This window comes from Ctenocephalides felis, unplaced genomic scaffold (genome assembly GCF_003426905.1).
Source record: "Ctenocephalides felis isolate EL2017-DRISC unplaced genomic scaffold, ASM342690v1 CF-g0.4_SCAFFOLD_01604, whole genome shotgun sequence".
Classification (NCBI taxonomy): domain Eukaryota; kingdom Metazoa; phylum Arthropoda; class Insecta; order Siphonaptera; family Pulicidae; genus Ctenocephalides; species Ctenocephalides felis.
In genome coordinates, this window is record NW_020537758.1 from 26,358,481 (window position 1) to 26,384,003 (window position 25,523).

General features: G+C 28.9%; 4 protein-coding genes and 1 long non-coding RNA gene across 6 annotated transcripts; 1 reads left to right on the forward strand and 4 right to left on the reverse strand.

The window, feature by feature from the left end:
- Positions 1-115: 115 nt before the first annotated feature.
- Positions 116-25,523, forward strand: LOC113372296 (forkhead box protein J1-B-like). Of its 2 annotated transcripts, none has more exons than XM_026612618.1 (7): positions 116-218; positions 20,729-20,910; positions 20,986-21,260; positions 21,998-22,217; positions 22,974-23,077; positions 24,912-25,071; positions 25,147-25,523. In XM_026612618.1, exons 2-7 carry the CDS (start codon positions 20,740-20,742, stop codon positions 25,411-25,413), a joined length of 1,197 nt encoding a protein of 398 aa, XP_026468403.1. In that variant the 5' UTR covers positions 116-218; positions 20,729-20,739; the 3' UTR covers positions 25,414-25,523. The 2 variants fall into 2 exon arrangements, with proteins under 2 accessions (XP_026468403.1, XP_026468402.1); XM_026612617.1 differs by lacking the exon at positions 116-218 and adding an exon at positions 17,889-18,015.
- On the reverse strand, positions 576-1,681 carry LOC113372298 (protein canopy homolog 4). The gene is made up of 4 exons (XM_026612619.1): positions 1,497-1,681; positions 1,282-1,437; positions 989-1,179; positions 576-922 (listed from the first exon to the last, which is right to left on the reverse strand). The coding sequence occupies exons 1-4, from the start codon at positions 1,600-1,602 to the stop codon at positions 752-754; spliced, it is 624 nt and encodes a 207-aa protein (XP_026468404.1). The 5' UTR covers positions 1,603-1,681; the 3' UTR covers positions 576-751.
- LOC113373580 lies at positions 13,960-15,658 on the reverse strand. The gene is made up of 7 exons (XM_026613871.1): positions 15,632-15,658; positions 14,968-14,976; positions 14,800-14,883; positions 14,603-14,703; positions 14,441-14,520; positions 14,208-14,335; positions 13,960-14,136 (listed from the first exon to the last, which is right to left on the reverse strand). Exons 1-7 carry the CDS (start codon positions 15,656-15,658, stop codon positions 14,038-14,040), a joined length of 528 nt encoding a protein of 175 aa, XP_026469656.1. The 3' UTR covers positions 13,960-14,037.
- LOC113372299 lies at positions 16,025-17,030 on the reverse strand. Its single transcript, XR_003366752.1, has 3 exons — positions 16,678-17,030; positions 16,522-16,618; positions 16,025-16,443 (listed from the first exon to the last, which is right to left on the reverse strand). It is a non-coding gene; the product is annotated as an uncharacterized LOC113372299 (long non-coding RNA).
- Positions 23,157-24,625, reverse strand: LOC113372295 (3-oxoacyl-[acyl-carrier-protein] synthase, mitochondrial-like). The gene is made up of 2 exons (XM_026612616.1): positions 24,420-24,625; positions 23,157-24,356 (listed from the first exon to the last, which is right to left on the reverse strand). The coding sequence occupies exons 1-2, from the start codon at positions 24,565-24,567 to the stop codon at positions 23,185-23,187; spliced, it is 1,320 nt and encodes a 439-aa protein (XP_026468401.1). The 5' UTR covers positions 24,568-24,625; the 3' UTR covers positions 23,157-23,184.

The following is a 25,523-nucleotide window of genomic DNA, read 5'->3' on the forward strand; positions in this document are numbered from 1 at the left end:
TATGTGAAAAAAGTGCATTGACAGAAAATCTGGCAAAGGGCATCGGTAGCCGGTAACTGAGTACTTTTCTCATATAAATGGGTTCAGTTTAATTTTTAGATTCACTAGTTCATTACTTATAGTTTATTACAGTTGTCAATCAAAATTTAATAAATTTTAACAGCCAAACTGTGAAAATTAAAAATACTTTATGTGAGGTCATTTGGCAAGTTTTTCAGGTAAAGAATAAATTACTTTTATATACAAATTATATAAATATTATTCTATGTAAAATACAAGAAAAATAAATATTGTGGTTTAAAACAACTACAAAACTTAGGCATAAAATTGAAATATGAACCAACAATCAAATTTTGTAGTTTGTCATATCATTTTTTAAACTAAAATTCTCAAATGAAAATGATTGCAAAGAAATGGCATACTTTGTGGCAAAATGTATAAGTAACTTTTGATATTCATTAATTCTGTTTGCTTAATTACAGCAAATCTGTATGTATTTTAGTGTACATATATTATTCCCATTTCCTTTCTCTTTCAAATATTTTTTTAACCAAAAATGTGAACTTTGTGTGACTATATCTTATATATTGGCACAAAATTGTTATACAATGTACGATTACAAAAATCTTATTGAATATTAATATTACCACTTTCACAAATGCATATCACAAGTCTTAATATTACTAAATAAGAAATTAAGCTTGACATTGAAGCAGATACTGTAACATAATTGATCTTTATATTGTTCATATTAAAGTTCGTTTCTATCTCCCTTCGGTTTTAAGGTCTCCTCCAAACATTTTGTGTCTGAGCCATGTAAAATTCTGTCTTTACATAAATAATGTTTCAAAGGTATAGAACCCTGGTGTTTAAAATACCATTCTTCAATATCTGACTCATAGTTTTCAAGCATCGTTTCACACTACAAATTAAGTATTGATGCAATTACACATAATGTTATTCGTACAGTAGTCAAAGTTGAGCAAACCTGAGTTTTCATATTCGTAACTTCTACAGATGGTTTATCCCAAAGATCATAGGGAATGCCTAGATCTACTTTAACACCTTTATCAACTAAACCATGTAGTGTTTGGAATGTTTCACTCATACCCTTCGCAAATCTGGTGCTATCTTTCCTTTCTTTATGTATATTATATTCCAGAATTCGTTCGCAAACTCCTGCAAACATGTTTTTTTAATGGTTTATATTTATTTATCTTTTTCAATGAAGTATTTGGCATCATACAATACTAAAGTCCTGATACCATTCTTTGGTTTTACCTTCTAATGACTCCAATAATCTTAGCTCAGACTTTTCATATTTGGTTTTTTTCTTTGGTTTTACATCATCTACTGAATATCCAAGTTCGATAACATCGTGACTTTTTCCTGTTTCATCTAATCTGTTCTCTAGCTCAATCGACATAATTTTGCAGACTAAAAATAAGTAATTTCTTGAAATAACATTATAATAACTTTTTGAAGCTGAAACTAACCTTCACATCTATCTGCATATTTAACGCCATGATCCTCTTCCGTAGTACATAAAGCAATATTACTAATATAGTAAATTACTATGCACAATTTGATCAAATGCAACATATCGAAGAAATTATAATGTAAAATGAATATTATTAAAATAGTTTATATTTGAGTCATTTGAGTTATCAGTTACTGACACTTTACCAGAGCTCAAGAACGTCAAATTGACATAAGGAAAGCCAATGCGGGTAACTTGAAAAATGGCACCAAATTCAAAATTCTAATAACAAACTTGTCCTTAAAAAAAAGTTCAAAATATGCATAATATTTATTTATTATATTTATCATTTATCAGAACAGAATTTATTTATTATATTTATCATTCCCAAATAATAGAAAATCACAAATTATAGTTATATTAATTTTTGTTTAGATGTATGATGGTTTTGTGAATGAATTTAGAACTCATACAATTAAAACAAATTAATCAAAACATAGAAGTTTTAAAATTCATTTGAAGGATTCAAAATCACAAATGAATTAATTATTAAATAAATTGAGTTTATCACTATTTTTCTTCACATAAAGCAGATTTCATCATCATTTACAGAAGTTAAGACTAGAAAAGTATACATAAACGTTTACATCATGTCAAGTACCAATTAAATTATTTAAATGTTTGTATGCATATGTTTCAAGACATTTTATAAATATATTGTTAAAAGTAATGAAGTGAAATATTGAGAAACACTAAAGTATATTGATCGTAGCATCCTAGAACGTTGATTGACAGTGGTCTAGTAAATTACCTTTCAAATGCCATATATATATATATATATATATATATATATATATATATATATATATTTTACCCAATTTACATCATACAATAAGTTGATTTTCGCTAGAAAATTCGGCTAGCAAATTATTTGCCTTTTGGTTTTTCTAGTCATTCTGAATAGTTTTTCTCAATATCAAAAATTTCTCAATTTGCAAAACGATCAGCAAAGCCGTTTTTTTAGAATAAGTAGAAAAGGTTTTGCAAGATCTATCGTCCACGTAATATACATAACATATAAAATTAAGAATAAGTCTTAAGATCATTTGCGAGTCGTGCTGATTAGTTTTTGTCCAAGATCAGCCAGGCCGTTTTTCGTAATTAAATGTTATATTTTTGAGTTTTTAATAAAATTCAACATGCCAATAAAGTTCATCTAAACAAATAACACTCTAAAATATTAGAGGCCTACGAAAGTGGTTGAATTATACAAATTTAATGTTTGCGAAAATGGATTGCATTCTTTTATACTGCATTCAATTATAATTATTGCCTTTATTATAATAAGCCCATTTCAAAAATATCAATTGAAAATCGCATTGGTTAGTTGGATATTTTATCAAAATAGCAAGACCTCATTTCCTATAAGAATTAGGTCGATTCTAGTAATAAAGTCGATTAATTACACTATCCGGAAGTTCATGCAACTTGCCTTAAGGCAAAATGCATCTAATTTGTATAGTTTTCTGAGTTATTTTTCTATTTATATACTGCATTGTTTTATTCTGTTCACAACAAAGGAAACCAGCATGGTCAAGGCTAACGGAAGATAAAAAATTATCAATTTCAAATAGAAAACCCGCATAAGCATTTATGCTTATGGAAACAATTTTAAAATTACATACTTGTAACACTTCAATAAGTACAGCTGTCTATGTCTATACTGTAAAATAATGTATCATGACGGCTGTTTTAGTAGTATATTTAATGCTCAACTCCTATATTTATCATTTGATTTTTAATAAATATCATTGTTATTTTTTTTAACATTAACTTCATTTTGAATGAAGTAAAAATGCGGTACATTCACACACTTCTATAAATTTTGGGATACTTGAGAACAAAATTCTTCGTCCGCATTCTCCAAAAATCTTGAAAAAAAACGTTCGAAAGATATCAATTAGGAATCTTGCTGATTAGGCTTTCGGTAATATCAACAAGCCCTCTTCGTAATTAATTTTTAAAAACTTTTTTTTGACTCTTTTGATGAAACGATAGTAGAGTTAATGATCTTAATGAACACATTAAAATCTCATAGACCTGTGAAAATTGGTTGATTTACAAAAATTCATCGAATTAACTATCATATCAAATATATAAAATTAAAAAAAATATTGTCACAATTTTTAAAGTTGCTAATTCTTATTGTTTCGTTAACTTGCATTAAACTAAAATTCCACTTACGCCTAGTCATTTATTGATTAAAGCAAGTATTTTTTTGGTTGTACATGCATAAATAAGAGATATAGTCAATATAAGATTTTATAAATTTTTTAGCACAAAAATCGTGCTAAGAAGAACTTGAATATAGTTGAATATAGTATAGCTCTGATAGGAAATTAAATTTTGAATTGAGAATTATAATAATAAATGGACATGCTTCCAAAAAATGATATTCAAAACTATATGACGATTAAATAATAAATTGTACTAAAGATCCAGATAAGCGCCTCATAATAACGATCAGAATTAATGAAAAGTTTGACATATATTTTTAAACTATTAAAATCAACCCAGGAAAATTGTTTCAAAAATGATAAATAAGATTTCAATAATATAATAATTCGATATTTCCATTTAAAGAATTTTGAATAAAACTTTATAAGTTTCTTTTCCATCGTTAATATTTATTTTTCTTTTCAAGAAGCAATCACTGGACTGTGAAATGATGATTTTAATGGATTTTTTTCCATTATAGGGGCTGTTTCATTCCACATGCGATATGATGAGCAAATGTCATAACGGGCATTAAAAATAGGCGCCAATTTTCCTTCACAAATTTTATATTTTTATTATTTTTTTAATGAAATTTGTTGTGCAATTCTTTGAATTCCGATAGAGAGATTGAAAGATTTAGAAAGGTGATTCCCAAAGTGGTCCATAAGAAATTTCAAGGGGTCTACGCCAACGAAAGAAAAGTGAAAATTGAGTAGTGCAATACACTATAGTTACATTTAATTAATTAATTGTATTGATTTAATTTTAATAATCAATTATTATTCATAATATCAATTTACTTACATTATACTATCATTAATAAAAAATCATATACAATATTTCTAAATAGACCAGAAAAAAAGTCATTCGTTTGTTATCGCATAATTTTTGGACTTAGGCTCTGTAATTTTTTTTGCGCTTTTTGATACTATTGTAGCATTTCTGGTAAACTTAAGAGAAAAGTGTAAAAACGGTTTAAAAATTGTAGCACAATACCTAGAGAAAAGGAGATTTAGTTTTATTACCGATCTCCTCTGTATGTAGTCTGGACATCATTAGCCAGATATTATTATTATTATTATTATTTTTATTTATTTATATATATATATATATATATATACATTATTTTCATATCTATATGAAAAGAGATTATGAAAAACCGTTTTCATATTTTATATATACATTTCATTTGACTATTTCATTAATATAATATCTATTATAATTAAAATATCTTTATATATAACTCTTCAGTCTTCTTTGTCTTCAATTTCCTTATAGTATTCCTTATAAAATTTTCTGCAATTTCACTTATAACTTACTTTATTTCTAATGCAATTAACAAATGTATAAACTTTTAACATGTCTTTTTACGTTTTTTGTGTTTATGACCAGACTTTAAAATAGCTGGAAAGTTATAAAAAAAATAAAGATAAATAGAACGTCCAGGGCAAAGCGCAAGGGATGCAACTATACAAAAAAGTTATGGAAATATATGATTAAGAATATGAAAGGGTAAACGTATGATCAACAAACCGTGATGATATACTCGAAACATGTTGATATACTTGAAATCTTACTATTAATTGCTTTGCATAATTCAGTTATTTTTAAAAATCGTAGTTTTTAATATTCCACATTAGCCTGATCGTGAGAGAAACCAGTTTTAATCTTGTCATCGTGTCTTACAGAAATTCTTCCGTTAAAAAAATGCAACCGTATGTTTTTTAACTATTTGTGTATCAGCTGACAAGACTGACGCCTAAGAAAGAAGGAAGACTAGTATTAATTTCAGTGTTTCGCATATGTTAAGGACTAAGCGCCCTTTGCAAGCTGACAGCCTGGCACCGTGCCGCAGAGGCAGGTAGCCACGCTTGACCGACCGTCAACCCACCTGCCAGGACGAAGGAGAAATGATATACACAACATTACACTTTAGTTGGTTTTATTTTAATAATTGCATCTATGTGCTATTTGTTTTCGTTAGTTATAAAAAAATACGAGCTCTTTTTACATTTTTGTTAATGAAAACTATGAGAAACTTTATAATTCTTTATTACTAGATGACCCGACAGACGTTGTCCTTTATCCATGTCTACAATTTTTTAATATAATAAACTAATATTTACCGTTTGCCTAAAAATAATAATTATTGTTTTTTGAATTACTCTTCACACCAAAATGCATATACATTTATAATATGAGCGATGTTAAATGTAGAACTGCTTTAAATAAAATGATGAGTTTCAATTCCCACACTATATTGGAAATTAAAGTCTTTTAAACGGTGTAACATAACCATAACCATAACATAACACTGGTACTTCATGTTGGATTAAATTAATTTAATTTTTTATTATTTAAGATGTCCAAAATTGCATCTTAAACTTTTCCTAATCGATATCGTGAGAGCCGAACTGTATGTATTCATCTTTACTTTTCCATTTGTTGTTGCAAAGTACGAATTTTAAAAAGATTGTGGAAAGATTAGTAAAAGATGCAAAGAAATTATATATTGAAAAAAACTATATTGAAAATTTAATATCCGAATCTTGTGTTGGCGCCCCCTAAGGCGTGCGCTCGTGTTTTTTGCATGCATCGCATCAAAGGTAGGACCGGCCCTGATTAATGCTTAATTTCATATTTTAAGTGAATTAATTTGCCATATCCTGTTCATATGTGTACCATTCAATCTGCCATACAGATACTGTATTTTATATTATTTTAATTTCTGGCACATCTCAGCTGCGTTTTGGCAATAATAATGTAGACATTTCATTTTTCTTATTCATAATCATAAATTTATTACTCATATTCTAATATTGTCTAGGTTCATAGGTAAATTGAAATTTTTGGCAGATGATAGTTTTCATTTGTTCTGAATGCAAACAATGACATGTCGTTTTTTGAAATTTTTTTCATTTATTTCTACAATATTGCACATACATCCTAGAAAATTTCCTTAACAAACTTCAGAAAGATTGATCAAAATCCGAATAATCGTTTAGAAGGAGTATACAATGAATGCTTGCAGTTTAATATGAATTTTATATAATAGCAATAAAGCTCAAATTGATTCTACGTTTTAGATAGAAAACGTTTGTATGTGAAAAAGAAAAGGGCTGTTTTTAGGGTTTTCCCGGAACTTATCCTTGGACTTCAACGAACATTTTAAAAAAAGAATTGGCCAATTTGGTCCAGGCGTTGTTGAGTTATGCGCTTACCAACACATTTTGCGATTTATTTTTATATATAAGATATATCATATACACTACTAATTAACTATTGTTTACTTTAAGGTAATTTCAAATTAAAATCCCAATGTTCAATAACTCAATTTTCGATATCTCAATTTTCTATTGTAACAATATAATTTTCTTGTTTATAGATTTTGAATCAATTTATAAACTATCAAATTTAAATTTATTTATTGTATAACTTAAAACATTACGAATTATGTACCCAAACACTACTAATTAACTATTGTTTACTTTGATTTAACTTTAAATTAAAATTCTAAGCGATAGCTCAATTTTCTATGAAACTATTTGCGATACCTTCAAAAGCGCAAAAAATAATTTTAAATCAAAGTTTGTGAATAATTGTTAATTGAATTAAACGGGTATAAAATAATTATAAACCGCATGCAATATTTTAAATACCTAATATCTTACTCTAATAAAAACATTTCTCCAATCTTTGTATATTGTGCAAAAGTGTAAAAAATAATAATAAGAAATTGTAATTATAATTATATACTAATTATTATTAAAAATTGTAAATAATTATATTCAGAAGTTAGTAAGTATAAATTGATTAAATTAAACGAAATAACTAATTTGAACTGTAATTGCATTTTTTTGAAACATGTATTATATTACGTTAACATTTTTTTAAAATTTTGGTGTTTCATGGAAATGCGTAAGAAATTATTGAATCTAATTTGAAATACTATAACAATTAATTGACTGTAATGGAAAAATTATTATTAAATTGTTTTTAAATATTTTTTTCATTAGAACTGATAATAATAAAGAGCTTTTTTGATTTTTTAACTTGACTATGTGTCTTTTATTGCTTATGATATCAGAGATTTTTTTATACATAACACGTAAAATTTAGGGAATAAGAAATGGGGTTTAAAACTGACCAATGTTAGTGATTTGGGGATTGACAAAATTTAATATATAATGAAGAAAAAAAAAGATCCATTAAAATTATAAAAAGGTATATAGTTCAAAGTAACATCATAAATTATGAACCGACCTTAAATGAAACACTAGGCTTCACTCATTGGAGTGAACTCTAGTTAATTATTTCTTTTTTCTTTATTATAATAATAATTATTATTATTATTTTTATTTTTTATTTATTCATTATTATTATTATTATATTTTTTTATTATATATATATATATATATATATATATATATATATATATTTTTCTTCTTTGTATCACAATAGCTTATAAGATAAATTGTATCTTGATTGCTATTAATAAATAAATATAAAAAAAAATATGAAGACTTTTTTATAAAATGCATTGTTTATAATTCCTAGAAATCATCACCAACGTTATCTATTCCATATATTTTGTAAAAGATTTTTTGAAATAAATGATTGTTGTTTGTTAACAATTATTGTTAATTAAAATTATTGTTGTATGAATAACAAAAGCAGTAACATATTTTTTCAGTTTCACGAAAATAAAACAGTGATATTAAAATTCAGTTATTTTTCGAAAAGTTTCTCGTAATAACATATGTTCTAATCCGAGTACCCTCTTATCTACTTCAACGCGCGTACAAACTTTACCAAAATACAAATAACCCCCATACATCGGTGCGATAGGGCTCGAGCCAGTAACAGTCCACTATTCCACCTGTACAAAACAACCCCCTTCGTGTCCGTGGGTAGAATTCTAGTGGGTGTACAATTGAATGAGTCGGTTTTTCCCCACTCCCGACGTTAATGGGAAAAGAAAATGCCTTCCCGGCTGCCAGCATCGACCGAACGACCGCGATCGCTGGCTCTTCGCCGGTCAGTTTGATTGCGTCACTTAAGCGTTCCGCGGAAACCTCGAAGGAAAGGACAAATATCAATCGAGGGGAATTATGTTAAGTGACATCGTCTGATGGATTATAGTTGTCGCGAGTTTATTTGAATTTGTGTTGAATTAGTATAAGTAAGACTATTTTTTTAATAAAATAAAAGTGATATTGTGATACAAGTTTTTGGGAGTTTTAGGGTCGAGGTAAGTTCTTTTTATTATTAAGGAAATTTCTGATACTTTTTAGGTAGTTTTGGTAAAAAATGTGTTTTTTTTTAAATTGATTTGGAAATCTGTTCATTGGAAACTTTAACAGAACAAATCGGTTAATGATATTTTGTATTTTCATTAAATGAATGACTTAAATGCTAGAAATAATGTCTTATCCAACAAAGATGTCATTCGCAAACTAATACTATTATAAAATATAATAATAATGTGAATGTTATTTCTTAATCTTTATTTATATAATATATATTGCTGATTATTCGAGACGTTCGATTTTACCTCTGTTGATGTATGCTATTTTTTACGATAAAAATAAAGTAAATATCGCACTTTCTAACTTCACAAAAAGACATTTATGTTTTTGCCAGAAAATTCGATTTGCGATTGCTATTATTATACTAATTTCAGTCGTTTGACCCCAAAATTCAAAAAAATGTAAATTAGTATACGTATGTATGTATATGAGAAAAAATTTGACCTCTCGTCGAAGTTTTTTCAAAAAAGGCTGCACAGATTTCAAAAATTTAAATTCATTCGATAAAACTCATCAAGGACTGATTAGAATTCATTAGCTATTCGCTACAATCAGCCAAGCCGTTTTTTATAATTAGCAAGTGTGAAATTGTTCGTCCTCGTTTTTGCCGAAAATCTTGAATCAATTTTTAGAATTACAAAAAAGCTTTGAACGATATCCGTTCGGTGAAAGCGGTGAAGATATGTTGTATTGTTTCTTCTCAAATAATTTCTGAAATGAGTTTTGACGATTTTCACAAAACTTCGCACATTGATGGAATTCATTGCCTAAGCAAACACCTTAAATTATTTGAGGCCTACGACTAATGGTTAAATTGCAGCTTGAATTAATGGACTTTTAGATCATACGTTCGTTTAATAATACCCAAAATTTAAACTAATTGTCAACAATATCTAGCATGTTTGGCAAATTTGTACAATATTGAAGAATTTATAATGATTTCTAACATTATAATGTTAACGAATCACTTAAATATTGATTTCTTTTAAAATGTCACTTAAATCTAGATTAGACTTTTAGTTCAGTTGTTATATAAATACAGTTTTTTCGATTATTTTCGTCAATTGGTTAGCTTTTCATTGCGTCACTAGTCAATAATAGAAGACAAATTCTCCGCAATTAAAAATAAAAAAATAGGTAAGGGTAGAAGTAACAAGGTTTTATAATGATAAATATGGAAATCAATGGTAGAAATAAAGAATGTTATCCTCAGTATTGATACCATGATTTAATGAAAATGTTGATAATTACTTTTAATATTTTATTATCATTATCTAATACAAGTAAAATTGTGAAGTTTTAGATAATATATTTAGATTTAGTTCATCTACTATTAAAATTATAATGTAATCCTAGAATAATAATCTTTTTTTTCATTTCGGATTACTTCGAGGGTTGCAATCGTGGACACGGTCACGTGCCAATTTTTTCAACAAAAGCTAATTTTTAAAATTATTAACATTTTAATGTTTTTTTACTTTTTCTGTACTTTTGTAACGTTGATAAATGATTTATAAAAAAATAATAGTAAAAATATATTGGCTTTTGATTGATTGATTTGATAATTTAATAACCTAAAATTCATTCCTCTACACCAGATTACCCTTTTAACTAAGGGTCGAGTTAACACTTGTAAAAAATATGTAAAAACATTGTTTATGTTTTTTTTTATAACTATAGTAATTTATTATGGTCTGTATACAATAATTACATACGACGCAATGCTTGAAAATAATTTCAGAGAGACCGGAAATATTTTTAACTGCTGTTTTTATATTATACTAATAATGTTACGAAAATATATCAAGGTGTAACGTTAATGAAATTGAACATGAAATACGTGTAAAGCCCAAATTTCCGGTAACGTACTCAACCTTCCGGAATATATTCTTGGCGATGTCATGGGACTTCCGATCTTCCGATTCCAATTTATTTAATTTCCTTCGTTAGTTTTGTATTAAGATGATTAGATAGTGTATCAATGTAAACAAACTTAGATCCACAGACGAAATCAGTTAGAAATATCAAAAAATTTGCTCCTAATTTTGGGTTTAAATTTATTTATTTTTTCAGTATCTTTATGAAGCCATCATATTCGCATAAGTACCATTTTTATTATTCATAATATATAAAATACTTATATTTCTATGTGCTGTCTTACGTAGATTTTCCTAAGTTATTTAAAAATTCCAATACTATTTAGCAAAGTTTTACACAAATTAACCATGACATAAGTAAAGAAATTGAAAACTGAATATTCATAGATTAAATAAAGTTTTCTAAAATGGAATCGATATTTTCACAAGCTCTAAATTTATTCTTCGAATTAGATAATTGTTCTAGGAATTCACCGTGTCAAACTAAGGTTATGTACAACAATAGGGCTAAACCAAATTTAATACATAACAGAATCTATTGATCACATTACATTATAAAAACTAGATACAAGTACCACATTGCTTTAAGAAAAGTTCTAAGTAAACATCCCGTGTGTGTAAATGAGTGAATAATCGTCTTAATCAATAAGAATTGAAAATTTAGCAACTTTTCAAATCGTTATGATAGAATTTTGCGAAGTTTAATTAAAATAGCTAGGGAACAATTGTTCAAACAATGAAATTCACTATGAAAACTCCTGGTCGATCTTTACCAAAAAGTTTTCAAAAGATTTTGAATGGTCAAAATCTGTTCAAAATTTTTGGAACAGGCGTGGATAAATAACTTTGTACTTCTCTGCTCACACACATTCATACATATACATTCTTTTCTCAATTTTTGTATTAAGCGATTCAGAATAACTTTAAAAGTAAGGAAATCATAAAATCATCAAGTCGAATTTTCATGGAGTAGAGAGTATCAAATAAATTAGTAAATTGATTATATTATATATTCTTGAGAAATAAATTAACTTTCATTGCCGAATTCTTCAGATATATAGGCAGAGTAAAATACAGCTAAAGGATGATAAAATAGTTTGGAACCCATAATTTACAATTTTTAGATACAGTTCCCCGGGAACTATATCTAAAAACTATATTTAAAAAAAGTAGAAATATGTGAAACAAGTTTTTTTCCACCTAAATAATGATTCATGCCAGATATAACAGTGAAGATAAGTTCAAATATTAGCTTAGAAAATCAATAAATTTAAGATAATATCGAATAAAACATTCCTTTATTACGTATAAAAATTGTTACGATGGCTAATAAAATTCACTGAGAAATACTGATAAACTACACACTACATTCAATTAAAACTAATAAACAAGTTTGTATTAAATAGTTAAAACTAATGTCTTTGTGTTTTTTAAAAATATTAAGGACTATATCACTTTGCAAATTTTCTTTGTACGCTTTCTCTTTTAATACTGATTATAGCAGTGGCGGATTAAGCTTTCTGCCGCCCTAGGCCCTATCCGTTCAGGCGCCCTTTTTAGTAGACAAAATTTTACTTTTTTAATTGAACAATTCATTTTAAATTATTTAGATATAATTTTTAACTTTTATAGTAATTTTATATAGTAATGTCGGAGTTACGGAGCAAAGAGAGTGCAGAAAATAGAAATCGAGTTTTTGAGAGAACGGAGCATCCAATTTGAATGATCTAAAAAACATTCAATTTGTAATGATGGGGAGAGGTGGTAATTAACTTTTGGCAAAGGCAGGTCCAGCCGTTTCGGGGATACCCTGCTAAATGTGCAAAAATGGCAGTTTTTGAGAGATCTAAGCGTCCGATTTGAATGATAATGAATAAAAAATAAGTAATTTTGAAAAAAAAAAATTGTTTCAAATTTTTTTTTTCAAACATTTTTTTTTGTGTATATCGAAAATAATTCAAATGTTAAGTAAGTTTTAAATCTCACATATACTAAAGAATTATTAGATGCTTTTAAAAAGAATAATAGTTATTGATTTTGAATTAGAGATTGAAAAAATACTATATACATACTACAATGCGAAGAGATAAAATATATTTTATCAAAAACTATATAACTCTTCGCATTGTAGTATTTATAGTATTTTTTCAACTAATTCAAAATTAATAATTATTGACAATATTCTTTCTGAAAGTATCTAATAATTCTTTATGAAGTTCTGAAAAAAAAAATATAAAAATAACATTAACCACATATTAAAAAGCAGAGATTATTTTGCAAAAATTTTATTTTAAGATATTTCGATATTAGTTAATTATCAGTGACGCGCACACATATATTGACACATTTATGTTTATTAATTAACATATTTAAATATTTTAATTTTGATACTTATATGTACTTAATTAGGATGCAACTCTTTTCCTCACCACCCATGGGGTAAAGTTGCCAGGCGCGTTTTTTTTAATGTGGTGTCGCCACAGAAATAGATACTTCTATTCATATTTACGTTTCTAACATTTCAGATGGAAATGGATATAGTGTAAATACTACTAAGTATCGATTTGTGCAGCCCTAATCCACTTAAACTAACTTACAAACTAATTATACCTAACTGACCCGAATATATCGCGAAAAGAATAATCCCCGCGAAATGACCTAATGTACCCAAAAATTTCGGTTTTTGTAAATGAAAGAACCTCTCGTGGTAAAGAAAAAAATCAATATAAAATCTGTATTTTAGTATTTTAGCGATGATTGTAAATTTATAAAAAAAGAGCATTTACATGATGTACCCCCCAGATCCACCATGTAAACACTTGGAAAAAAACTTCATAGGTTCCCAGCCTATGAAGTTTATGGTTAAATGATTTTGCGATTAGCAATTATTAATTAATTAATGTAAAAAAAGCGCGAAAAATGTAAGAAAGGTTCTTTCATGACGCCACCCTTTTGAGCTCTGAATAAAAGTACGCGAACAACCCCAAAAAAGGTACGACCGAAGATTTTAATGTCAAAACGCCCCCTAACCTGATATTAAATAAATACTACTATAATAATACAAGTCTTATCTCACAGTTAATTTACCTTTCGATTATGTCATATCATCCAATTCAGTTGTAGGCGGTAGTTCAGGTAGTAGTGGTGCTAGTTGGTTTTGAGTTGATATTTTCTGCCAAATCTCGTGCAAGACCTAAAAAGAGGTAAACAAGAATTTCATTACATTTATTCGTATGGGTTGCAGAAGTAATTGTTGGTACCCACTTGTACATATCCTTTAATTCGGTAGTGGTCTCTTGGTGGTTCGTGTATATCTTGGTAAAACATATAGACATACAATACAATGTCTTCTTTGAAAGACATCTGAAATGAAAAAAAAAACACAAATGCCCCTAAAAATAGGGACAAACAAATAAACGGGGCCCCGGTTATATTAATAAAAGAATATATGGTCATAACTAATAATAAGATCAAATTAACAATAATAGGATAAAAACCTTTAAATATGCATATCCTCCTAGCAGTTATTTGGAAGTCCTTGTGCTTTGTGGTGCGAAAAGCAATCAATTCTGTAACCCTAAAATAAAAAGAAAAAAGATTTATACATAAAAAGCAGTATGCCAATAATTTTAGTATCTAGGTACATCAATTAGTCTGACCAATTTTCTCTTATGGGTTGTGGAAGTAGTTCTTGGTACTCACTTGGTAAGCAATTTTCTTGGGAAGATATCTGAAATAAGAAAAAAAAACACAAATGCCCCTAATAGGGACAAACTTACAAACGGGGCCCCGGTTATATTAATGAAAGAATATATGGTTATAACTAAGGTCTAATTAACAATAATACGATAAAAACCTCTACATATGCATATCCTCCCTCCTGGCAGTTATTTGGAAGTCCTGATGCTTTGTGGTGCGAAAAGAAATTAATTCTGTAACCCTGAAATAAAAAAAAAAAGATTTATACATATTACTTAGCAGTATGCCAATATTTTTTATGTCTTGATACATCAATTAGTCTGACCAATTTCTCCTATGGGTTGTGGAAGTAGTTCTTGGTACTCACTTGGTAAGCAATTTTCTTGGAAAGACATCTGAAATGAGATAAAAAAAACACAAGTGCCCCTAGAAATAGGGGCAAACATACAAACGGGGCCCCGGTAACAAAAATAAAAATATTATATACTTATATCTAACCAAGGTCTAATTACTTAATATTAACTTATGAATACGAGAAAACCTGTAGGTATTCATATTGAGGTGAACTGAAAGGGTTAAGGGTACTCTTGTTAGAGTGTAAAGATTGCTATTTGGTATGTTTAGCATCTCACTCTCCAATATGAAGGGTTTACCTTAGCGCCCTAATTCGACTCAACAAAATCTGCAGTTACCAGTGGAGATTTTAACTAACTACACAATTAAAACAGAATCTGCTTACCAACTTATCGATTGTTACCGAGTTATGTTTACAGATCCGAGAGCTTGACCGCACTTATGTATAGTGATGCATTAAGCCTAAATTCGAATGCACTAACAATGAGGTAATGATAAAGCTAGAAATGATTAAAAATGTATAGAACGGCGTAATTACGCAGGGGAAAGCTTAAAATCGGAAAACTTGATCGGATTTTTCTAGATCGTGTTCTTTTTCCCTGGCACAACATCACAACCATCACTAATGCACTAACTTGTGTCCTCCGTATTGGATTGACCATCTGAGAGGACTGATACTAAAAAACGATTGCAACTCCGGACCTCATACGACAGGAGCCTTATAGGCAGGTGGGGATTTAGTTTAGAAACAACTTTGAAATGATGTATGTAGTCTTTATCGCGACTCTGGACCACATACGACAGGAACCATATAGGCGGGCGGCGGATGTAGTTTGCACTAAAGGTTGTGCAACCCTTTGGAAACATTGCATGCTGTCGTTACAAAGACGCAATCACTTTTTAAGTATCAGTCCTCTAAGGTAGTCAATCGAGTCGGAAGTACACAAGCCCTCAAGGCAGTTAGTGTATAGTGGTGCGTGTGTTGTTCCATGGGCGAAGAACACACAATCCAGAAAAAGTGAGGGTTCTCCGATTGTATGCGATCTCCTTTGTCATCACGCCGTATCATACACATCTATAATTTCAAGCTTTTTGATCAACCAAAACAATAGTATATCAGAATTTAGACTTAAGACATGACTACAAAAATACAGTCATATCTTGGCACCTACGACGAACACAACTAGGTAACATTAAATAAATTAATAAGTATAGATTCTGTTTCATTCGTGTAGTTAGTTACGCACTCTATAGATAATTACCGGTTTTTATTAAAAGTCAGATTGGGGCGCCAAGGTAAACCCTGTATATTGGTAAATGCAATGCTAAGATGTACCAAGTAGCAGTCATTGCACCCCAAAAAGGGTACCTTCAACCTTTTTAATCCACCACAATCTCCTAGCAGTCCTGGTGCTTGCCGTCGCGGTGAGAAATTAATTCTGCAATCCTGAAATAAAAAGTGACTTGAAAGAAACGAAATAGACAATGATTTATAAATACTATGTGGTAGCCTGCTCGTATTTACCTGCTGCCAGTGCTCTGGTACATCTTATCGGTGCACATGTTCTCCTCTTCATTATAGTACTCAACCCCCTGGTATCTTTAGTTGAGGCCCATTTACACTAAAATAAATGTCAATTTTGTTATTTTTTTACAAAAATAGGGTTTTGTATCATCTTACCTTTTTTTTAACTTCAAACATTAAGTCTTCAACATTTCTCCGTTTAGGAGACTTATTGTGCAATCACAATAAATTTAAATGATTTAATTAGAGCATATTCATTGCATTGCAGCAGAAAAATCAGTAAAAATAAAAACAAGTAATTTATTTAACAAAGTTTTTAGATTTTAGACGAGTTATTTACATCCATGCTACTAATAAAATAATTCCAAAAAATTAAACATTGCACAAATAATACTAATTATAAATTAAAGTGTATGGGGTTGCGTTGCTTCTGGGAAAAACATCGCAAGGACCCATACACCAAATGAAAAAAATAATTTATTAACGAAACACGAATTACTAGAACCTGCCGTGGGGGGTAGGCGACAGGAACACATTTAAACGCGGAAATCGTTTCAAACGATATTAAAATTACGAACATGTCCTCGCACGAACAAAAAAAAAATTAAAATGTGGACGCAAATAACTCAAAATTATAATTTAACAAAATTATAAACAATTTAACAAAATTATAAAAAATAAAAATTGTCAATGTGATTGAATAAAAAAAAATTCATGCACAATAAATCCCTAAAGCAATCCGCCACTGCGCAAAACACTGTATGAAATCTGAAATAAAACAAATGTAGTCAATCGTAAATATTTGAAACATAAAATTTATATTAAAATTTAATATTATATTTAAATTTAATAATCTAAAGATTGCATTAAATTTTTTATGTTAAGTCAAAGGCTAAAATTAAATATTTTCACAACAATAAACACTACGGCGACACTTCAGCACAAATATATTGGATTAGAAAATGCAACGCAAATCGTTCAATATTAAAGAGACGAATTTTTACTTCAATTTATTTACATTCTTATAATTATAATTCAGCAGAAAATCAAGTCAAATCGAATCAACCAAAACACACGTTCTTGAAACTGAATGCACGAAATGATTACATAATACATAAATATTTTTTGAAAGACTTACCACTGACTGCAGTGTCTGCCGAGAGGTCCAAATACAGAATGATTTTAGTTGTTATTGCGAACGTCTTTTATTGGGGTCAGAAAGGGACAAAACTATGAATTGTTACCAGATGATACTAAACTTCAAAAATTGTTATCTAATTGAATAGTTTCGGGTTCGGAACCATAGAGGGTGCAATACGAAAAGTTTATTGTACCTCACAATCAGTCATAATTCAACCTTCGTGGCGAGATGGTCGAAATTATTACTGCTAATATTTGCATCTAGTTCTGTTTCATTCATGTATTTGATTTGATTGTGAAGTATTATTTGTATTAAATACATTTTTATTTGTATTTGCGTCTTATTAATTATTGGTGCGCTTTTATATATAATTATCTGTTTTAATAAGAATTATATCTTGATGTACGTTATATAGTTATTAACAATAATCTTCAAATATGCGATTAAAGATCAAATAAAAATATGTCACCCAATAAGTAAAATAAATTATGCTTGATAGAATCATATTTTGATAGAATCTTATCGTCGTCTCAATAAAAATCATCACAGAAGCTAAATTATTCCGAAGCTAAATAAACCTTAACCACTTTTATAGTCCAGCCACTAACCACTTTTATAGTCCTTACATTAAACAAATGCATGCACTTTTGTCAGGAGATCAGTACAAAGATAAATATATTTTATAAATTTTCATAATAATTTTTATGATAATTTTCATATATTATATAAAATTGTGCCCAAAGCTCAAATTTCAAATTTTGAGCTTTGGACTAGTGTTCATTAGTCAATGAATTTCTGGGAAAATTCTACGAAACGAATTTATAGAATATGAATATTATATACATTCTATAAATTTGTTTTATATAAAATTATTTTTATATAAAATATGCTAAAATATATCGAAATTGTTATTATTAAAAAAACTATCTTCCTAAAAGAACAGTAATGTTGGAAACAGTTAAATCCGCCACAAGTAGATGCCGGTAAATCAATGGAGTTAGCATGAGTGTTACTAAATTCGCGGAAAAACTTGTCCGCATCCTATTGGTCAAAATCTTTCCGACATCTCTTGCTCCGAATTCTACCCTCTCGGTTTCCCCGAAAAGCAGTTTCCACCGGCCAACTGCCCCCCGGCGTTTGAACGCCAAGGGTAGAAAATCACGCCTATTCCCACCAGTTATCGAGCGGCCTGGCCGGGGTTCCGTGCGCCATTGGTCAGCTCGTCGAACGTTATAACACGACTCTACATCCCCCTTGGGGAAAAATTCATTATATTCCCACTCTTGTACGATTTAGATTTTCATCGCGCCACTTGCCGCGCTCGAGTTAGATAGTAAAATCCCTTGGCATTTGGTCGATATTTGCTAGTTGGAGAGGTTTATGGTAATTTTTTATCGTTTTACAGATATAATTGGATTTGATTTGAGTTAATAAAAGAAGCTTGATGATGTTTTAATTAAGATTAGAAATGATTAGTTGGTTCGCGTTGGAATATTATATATAAGATATTTAAATCTATTTAAAAAATCAGGCAAATTTTCAAAAAACAATATGTTGAATATTGTTTTTTTTTTGAACATATTTCATTTTAAATTATTAACGATTATTTCGAAGCAAAACAAAATTATTTTGAATTATGATATTTGCAGCATTTGCGAAATGTACAGCAATATATATATATATATTGTAATAGTATATGAGTGAATTATATTTTTGAATTAAATAAAAATATTTTTTTATCGTTTTACAGATATAATTGGATTTGATTTGGGTTAATAAAAGAAATTAGACGATGTTTTAATTAAGATGAGAAATGATTAGTTGGTTCGCGTTGGAATATTATATATAAGATATTTGAATCTATCTAAAAACTAAGGCAAATTTCCAAAAAAACAATATGTTGAATATTGTTTTTTTTTAACATATTTCATTTTAAATTATTAACGATTATTTCGAAGCAAAACAAAATTATTTTGAATTATGATATTTGCAGTATTTGTGAAATGTACAGCAATGATAGTATATGAGTAAATTATATTTTTTAATTAAATAAAAATATTTTTTTTATCGTTTTACAGATATAATTGGATTTGATTTGGGTTAATAAAAGAAACTAGATGATGTTTTAATTAAGATGAGAAATGATTAATTGGTTTGCATTGAAATATGATTTATAAGATATTTAAATCTATCTAAAAACTAAGGCATATTTTCTAAAAAACAATATGATTAATATTGTTTTTTTGAATATATTTTATTTTAAATTATTAACGATTATTTCATAGCAAAAGAAAATTATTTTGAATTGTGATATTCGCAGCATTTGCAAAATGTACAGCAGTGATAGTATATCAATGAATTTTTATTTTTGAATAAAATAAATGTACCGAAAACCTTAGTACATATATTACATTATAATAAAAAAAAGTGTACATTGAAACAAAGTTGAAATCATAGTTTTTAAGTAATTACTTAAAAACTATGACTTTAACTTTGTTAATCTCGTTATGCAAAAACTTATTTATTGATGAAATTTGGTTTAATTTTTAGCTTTTGGTTTAATATTCGTTAGTATAGTATATACTAGAAACTTACTTATGAAAAAAAGGATCAACTATTCTTAACTTATAGTAAGAGAATTCTAGTGACTAATTTCTAGTGACCGTTATCAATTTGCTTGACTTTTTTTTTATTCAAATGATTTTATAAACTGGAATTAAATTATGTATAAATATAAAAAAAATATTACGTATTATTCAATTTTATCTTATCTCTTCGATGTACTGACTAAAGAATTTGGCACACATAACTCTGCATCAAAATTACTACAAAAACTTCAATATGTATAAAAAAAGTAACATATTTAATGCATTTTCTCATTTTTTTGGAAAACAATGGTATATATATATATATATATATATATATATATATTCACATATGTTTTCAAGAAAAGAAAAAATGCAATAAATATTTGATTTTGCGCCCAATCATTTTTAAATTATTGACATAAAATGACAATTTTCTGACCATTTTCTTAAATCAACATTTAATTCTATGTAATTTCAGAAGGCGGTGCAATGATGTTGCTCCAAAGACGAGAAACATCATTCGATGCAACCCAGCAAATGCCAATGTTTTTCATTACTATGGAAGACGATAACTGTCCTCCTCCTATGAGCCATGAAGTTACCATCAGCACCCAAATTGAATTTGAAGACGAGGATATTCAAAGATCTTCTGAGTCAACCGTTAGTATAAAATTAATGGAAATGCTGTTCCAATTAATTGATTAAATGACTGAATGATTTTCAACTCTCTTACAGAAGGCCAATCAGTATCACGAAGAAGATTCCAAAGATTCATCTTCTACTTCAATGACTACCGATAAGAACAAAAGTGGTAACAGCAGTACCGGCAACGACTCCAATAATAATGAAGATTATGAAGAAGAATCGGATGATGATCACTGCGATCTAACTTGTTTAAGTTGGCTGCAAAATATCACAAATATTATGGCAGTCCCTGCTTTACCTACTCCACCAGATTCACCAAATCATCAAAATATTTCTCCTCGAAATGGACCAGAACGTACCACAAGGTAATAATTTTGAATCAGTTCCATGTATTTATTTCCATTCTTAGCGATACGATTGTGACGATAGAAGTTTGAAATGTTAACATGGGTGATTATTCCAAACTTTTTTGAGTTTTTATAATTAAACTACTACTACTTGTAAACCTATAATATTTCATAATATTCGCTAATTCAAATATTGGACCAATAGCATAAAATGCATAATATTTATTTCAATTTGTAAAAAAATCATAAAATTATAAAACCATAAATATGATGGATTTTATATTGTTGGTATAATATTTGAATCACACATAATAAGCCATTTTTAAAAGAATTTCTTTGAATTCTAAATAAATAAATATGGATTTCATGTTTTTGACCCTGTAGTGGACATTTTATTAAATATATTTCAGAAATATTGACCATATAGTGTATATTATATAGTGAACTTACTTGAACATTTTATGAATTGTTTTGAAAATCTAAACCAATATTATCGATTTCATATTATTATTGACCTATACTGGGCTTACTTGAAAAACTTTTTATGAAATATTTTAGAAATCTAAATTAATATAACACATTTCATGTTGCTGGACTTACACGAAAGATACTTTGAGAATTTTTCCCGAAATTTAAACAAATACTATCGAATTCAAGTTGCGGACCGATGGTAAACTTACTCGAAAGACTTTTTAAGAATTTATTAAGGTTGAAAAAAAATGAAATAAATAAATAACGTTTTTATTCTGAAAAAGATCTATGAAACTGCATCAAAGCATAACTCGTTGTCATGAAGAATTCAAACGAAATCAAGAAATGTACTCCATCAGAACCTCGGTGAAACCCCCATTTTCATACGCGACTATGATTTGTATGGCGATGAGAGAAAATGGAAACAAAATGACGCTGAGCGAAATCTACGCGTGGATAAAGGAAAATTTCGCATACTACAGAATGGCTGATCCAAGCTGGCAGGTAATAATTGCAAGTTCGAATAAATTTTAATTGATTCCTTTATCAAAATCATTTCTCCGGTTAATAAGGTTGATGTATGGGTCTATACTATTGGTGTATAATACTATTGCATATAGTTTTTATTTTTTATAATTATATATATATATATATATATATATATATATATATAATCATCGTTAATAAGACATGTGTCCGCATTATATATGCTGCACTAATGATCAGCTGAATAATTTATGCCTTACCTACTGCGATATTTTTGCTTTCGTTATAAATTATTCAAATGTAGAACAAAAATAGTAAAAATGAAACAAAATTTAAATGCAACTATTAGACATTAATTGAATTTGAATTCAATTATATGTTAAAATTCAAATAATCCATCAAATTAAGGCTTAGTAAGAGATAAATTAATCATAAACTAGCGACGCCGTAGCTTCTACGCGTGTAAATAAATAATGAGCTTAAACATGGCCACTGCAAAATATTATTGATTAATTCTAGAAATAATGTTTTAGGAGCTCCAGCCCCAAATAGATGAGTTTTAATATCTTACAATCGTTCAAATTTTTCTATAATTGCTCATTCCAAAGTTTCTCACCTTACTTCAAATTTATTAACACCTAATAACCAGGTTTAAAAACATAAATTGTTTTTTGATTAACTATTTATCCTTGTGAATGAGTACTATGATATTTATTAAGGATATGTATGTGGCATTACAATAAAAATTAAAGTAACATCTATCATTTTTAATAGAACTCCATTCGCCATAACTTGTCATTGAACAAGGTGTTTGTAAAAGTAGCAAGGTCCAAAGATGAAAGAGGCAAAGGAGGATTTTGGAAAATGGATCCAGACAGGTAATAGAAAAAAGGGCATAAAATTATATTAAAATATATTTTATTTATTTGTATTACAAAACTATTATATAATCTCTTTTTAAAATCAGCATATAAGCATTATATGATTACATCTCTCTATATTCGCCTATACATAATGATGCATTTGTACCTCCAAAACCAAAAGCATTTTTCAAAGCTATTCTCTTATCACAACTCTTCCAATCACAAGATTTATTAGGCACATAATTCAAGTCCATATCTTCAGTTAGATTTTCTAAATTTATTGTTGGTGGTACAATACCAGTTTTGATTGCCATTACAGTAAATACTGTTTCTATATTGCCAGCAGCTCCTAGTAAATGCCCATGAGCTCCTTTAGTTGAAGATACCATTAGCTCAGGGGAATGATCACCAAATAGTGTTTTGATGGCTCTAGTTTCTATGGCATCACCAATTGGAGTAGACGTTGCATGAGCATTGACATAACTTATATCATTTGAATTAACATTTGCATCTTTTAAAGCTCTGGACATAGCTAATGTAGCTCCCATACCATCTTCCCTAGGTGATGTTAAATGAGATGCATCGCTGGATAATCCATATCCAAGGATCTCAGCATATATTTGTGCATTTCTACCCAAGGCATGTTCAAGCTCTTCCAAAACAAATATTGCAGAACCTTCACCCATGACAAAACCATTTCTATCCCTGTCAAAAGGCCGAGAAGCCTTCTCAGGATTGTCATTGGATGATGTGCAAAGTGCTCTTAACCTACAAAATGCAGCAATAGCTAAAGGGCTTATGCAAGCCTCAGCCCCCCCAGCTAACATTACTGTAGCATCGCCGTTACGAATGAATCTAAATGCGTCCCCTATGGAATGGGCTCCTGTTGCACAAGCAGTAGACACAGAATGATTTGGACCACGAAATCCAAATTTCATACTTATTTGACCAGCAGCCATATTAGGTAGAATTTTAGGGACAAAAAATGGACTTACTTTGTTGTATCCTTGCAGAAGAGATTCATTTGTCCTCAGTACTTCTTCTAAATCAACCATTCCAATACCGACAGCTACACCAGTTGAATTTAATGATTCTTCATCATTACATTCGTATTTTGAATCTTTCAAAGCCTCTTCAGCCGCAATCATTGCATATGTTATAGCCGGTGTCATTGTTCTTAATTCAGATTTCTTGAATCGACCCTCAACATTAAGTTCTTCACTAGATATAACACCAGCAATTTTGCATGGCAAATTATTATATCTTTCATCCAATTTACGAATTCCACAACCTCCTATTTCATATTATAATAATAATAATGATATTGAGCATAGGACTAAAAACATGTTTAACAAACCTGCAATTATCGTTTCCCAGGACTGTTTCACATTTAACCCTACAGGGCATACAGCCCCCATTCCAGTTACAACAACCCTTCGACATTTGCTGCTTAATTTTCTCCACTGACAATAACTTAAAGATATAGGTTTCTTTAATAACATCATATTTTCAATTTTTCATAACATTTTACATCTCACATGTCTTTCACATTGACTTGCACACGGCTGACAAACTAAATGTCAAAATAAAATCTTTGTTATGCTAAAGATGGCAGCACAGTAGCAAATTTCATAAGCCGTTACATTCAAATTAATTAATATGATTTAATAAATTATATATTTAACAACATTTATGAATTATTTAATTTCTTTCTTTTTATTATATTCAATTACTTCGTTTGCTTTATTACATTTAATATAGGCATATAATAAAAAAATAAACACGTTTATTTATGCATAAACGTAAAAAGGAAATAAATAATTAAATCAATATAATGCATAAATTATAGGCTACAAGAACGTAGACGATTTAAAAAGAGAGCAATTTCTGACAAAGAACGGGCAGAGTCTAATCGAAAACGATCAAAAATAATAGATCCTATCCCTACACTGTCTACTAATTCTCAATGCGAGGAAAATGCTGATATATTTCCAGATACTTCATATAAGGTAAAAAATCAAGTAGTTAGTTGTAACACTAACAATTACATTGATGATAAATAATATATTCTCCTAATTCGTCAGGTAATTTCAATGCCTATGCTATCCCAATTGACGCCTATTGAGGCTGCAGAAATGGACGTGGACGATCCACTCCCATTGTTGCCATTAGATTCCCTGTTAGCCTGCACTTCTGATACACATCCTGGTCCGGCCGTAGAAGTGCAAGATGCTCATCAGGGTATGCAGGGATTAGGAATGGCAGAAGATGAATTAGCTGGATTATTACTATCAAGTGGATGGGATGAATCACAACTAGAATTACTAGATTCATTACTGGATTCACTTTAAAGAGGAATTAGAAATTACTCATAACTAAAAGGTAAAGCAATAGTTCTGGCTGGTAAAGCCTACAAGAAAAAGGACTTTTATTTTGTTTAATTTTTTATCTTAGAGATGAA

Bases quoted from the DNA above. Each gene is read 5' to 3' on its own strand.
- LOC113372298 (XM_026612619.1), bottom strand. From the start codon at position 1,602: ATGTTGCATTTGATCAAATTGTGCATAGTAATTTACTATATTAGTAAT. The intron at 1,438-1,496 runs GTTAGTTTCAGC...ACTTATTTTTAG, and splicing joins ATATGCAGATAGATGTGAAG to TCTGCAAAATTATGTCGATT. The intron at 923-988 runs GTTTGCTCAACT...CTTAATTTGTAG, and splicing joins TTACGAATATGAAAACTCAG to TGTGAAACGATGCTTGAAAA.
- LOC113373580 (XM_026613871.1), bottom strand. From the start codon at position 15,658: ATGGTCAATCCAATACGGAGGACACAA. The intron at 14,521-14,602 runs GTCAGACTAATT...TTTTTATTTTAG, and splicing joins CAACCCATAAGAGAAAATTG to GGTTACAGAATTGATTGCTT. The intron at 14,336-14,440 runs GTTTTTATCCTA...CCCTATTTTTAG, and splicing joins GAGGATATGCATATTTAAAG to GGGCATTTGTGTTTTTTTTT.
- LOC113372296 (XM_026612618.1), top strand. From the start codon at position 20,740: ATGATGTTGCTCCAAAGACGAGAAACATCATTCGATGCAACCCAGCAA. The intron at 21,261-21,997 runs GTAATAATTTTG...ATTCTGAAAAAG, and splicing joins GGACCAGAACGTACCACAAG to ATCTATGAAACTGCATCAAA. The intron at 25,072-25,146 runs GTAAAAAATCAA...CTAATTCGTCAG, and splicing joins TTCCAGATACTTCATATAAG to GTAATTTCAATGCCTATGCT.
- LOC113372295 (XM_026612616.1), bottom strand. From the start codon at position 24,567: ATGATGTTATTAAAGAAACCTATATCTTTAAGTTATTGTCAGTGGAGA. The intron at 24,357-24,419 runs GTTTGTTAAACA...AATATGAAATAG, and splicing joins CTGGGAAACGATAATTGCAG to GAGGTTGTGGAATTCGTAAA.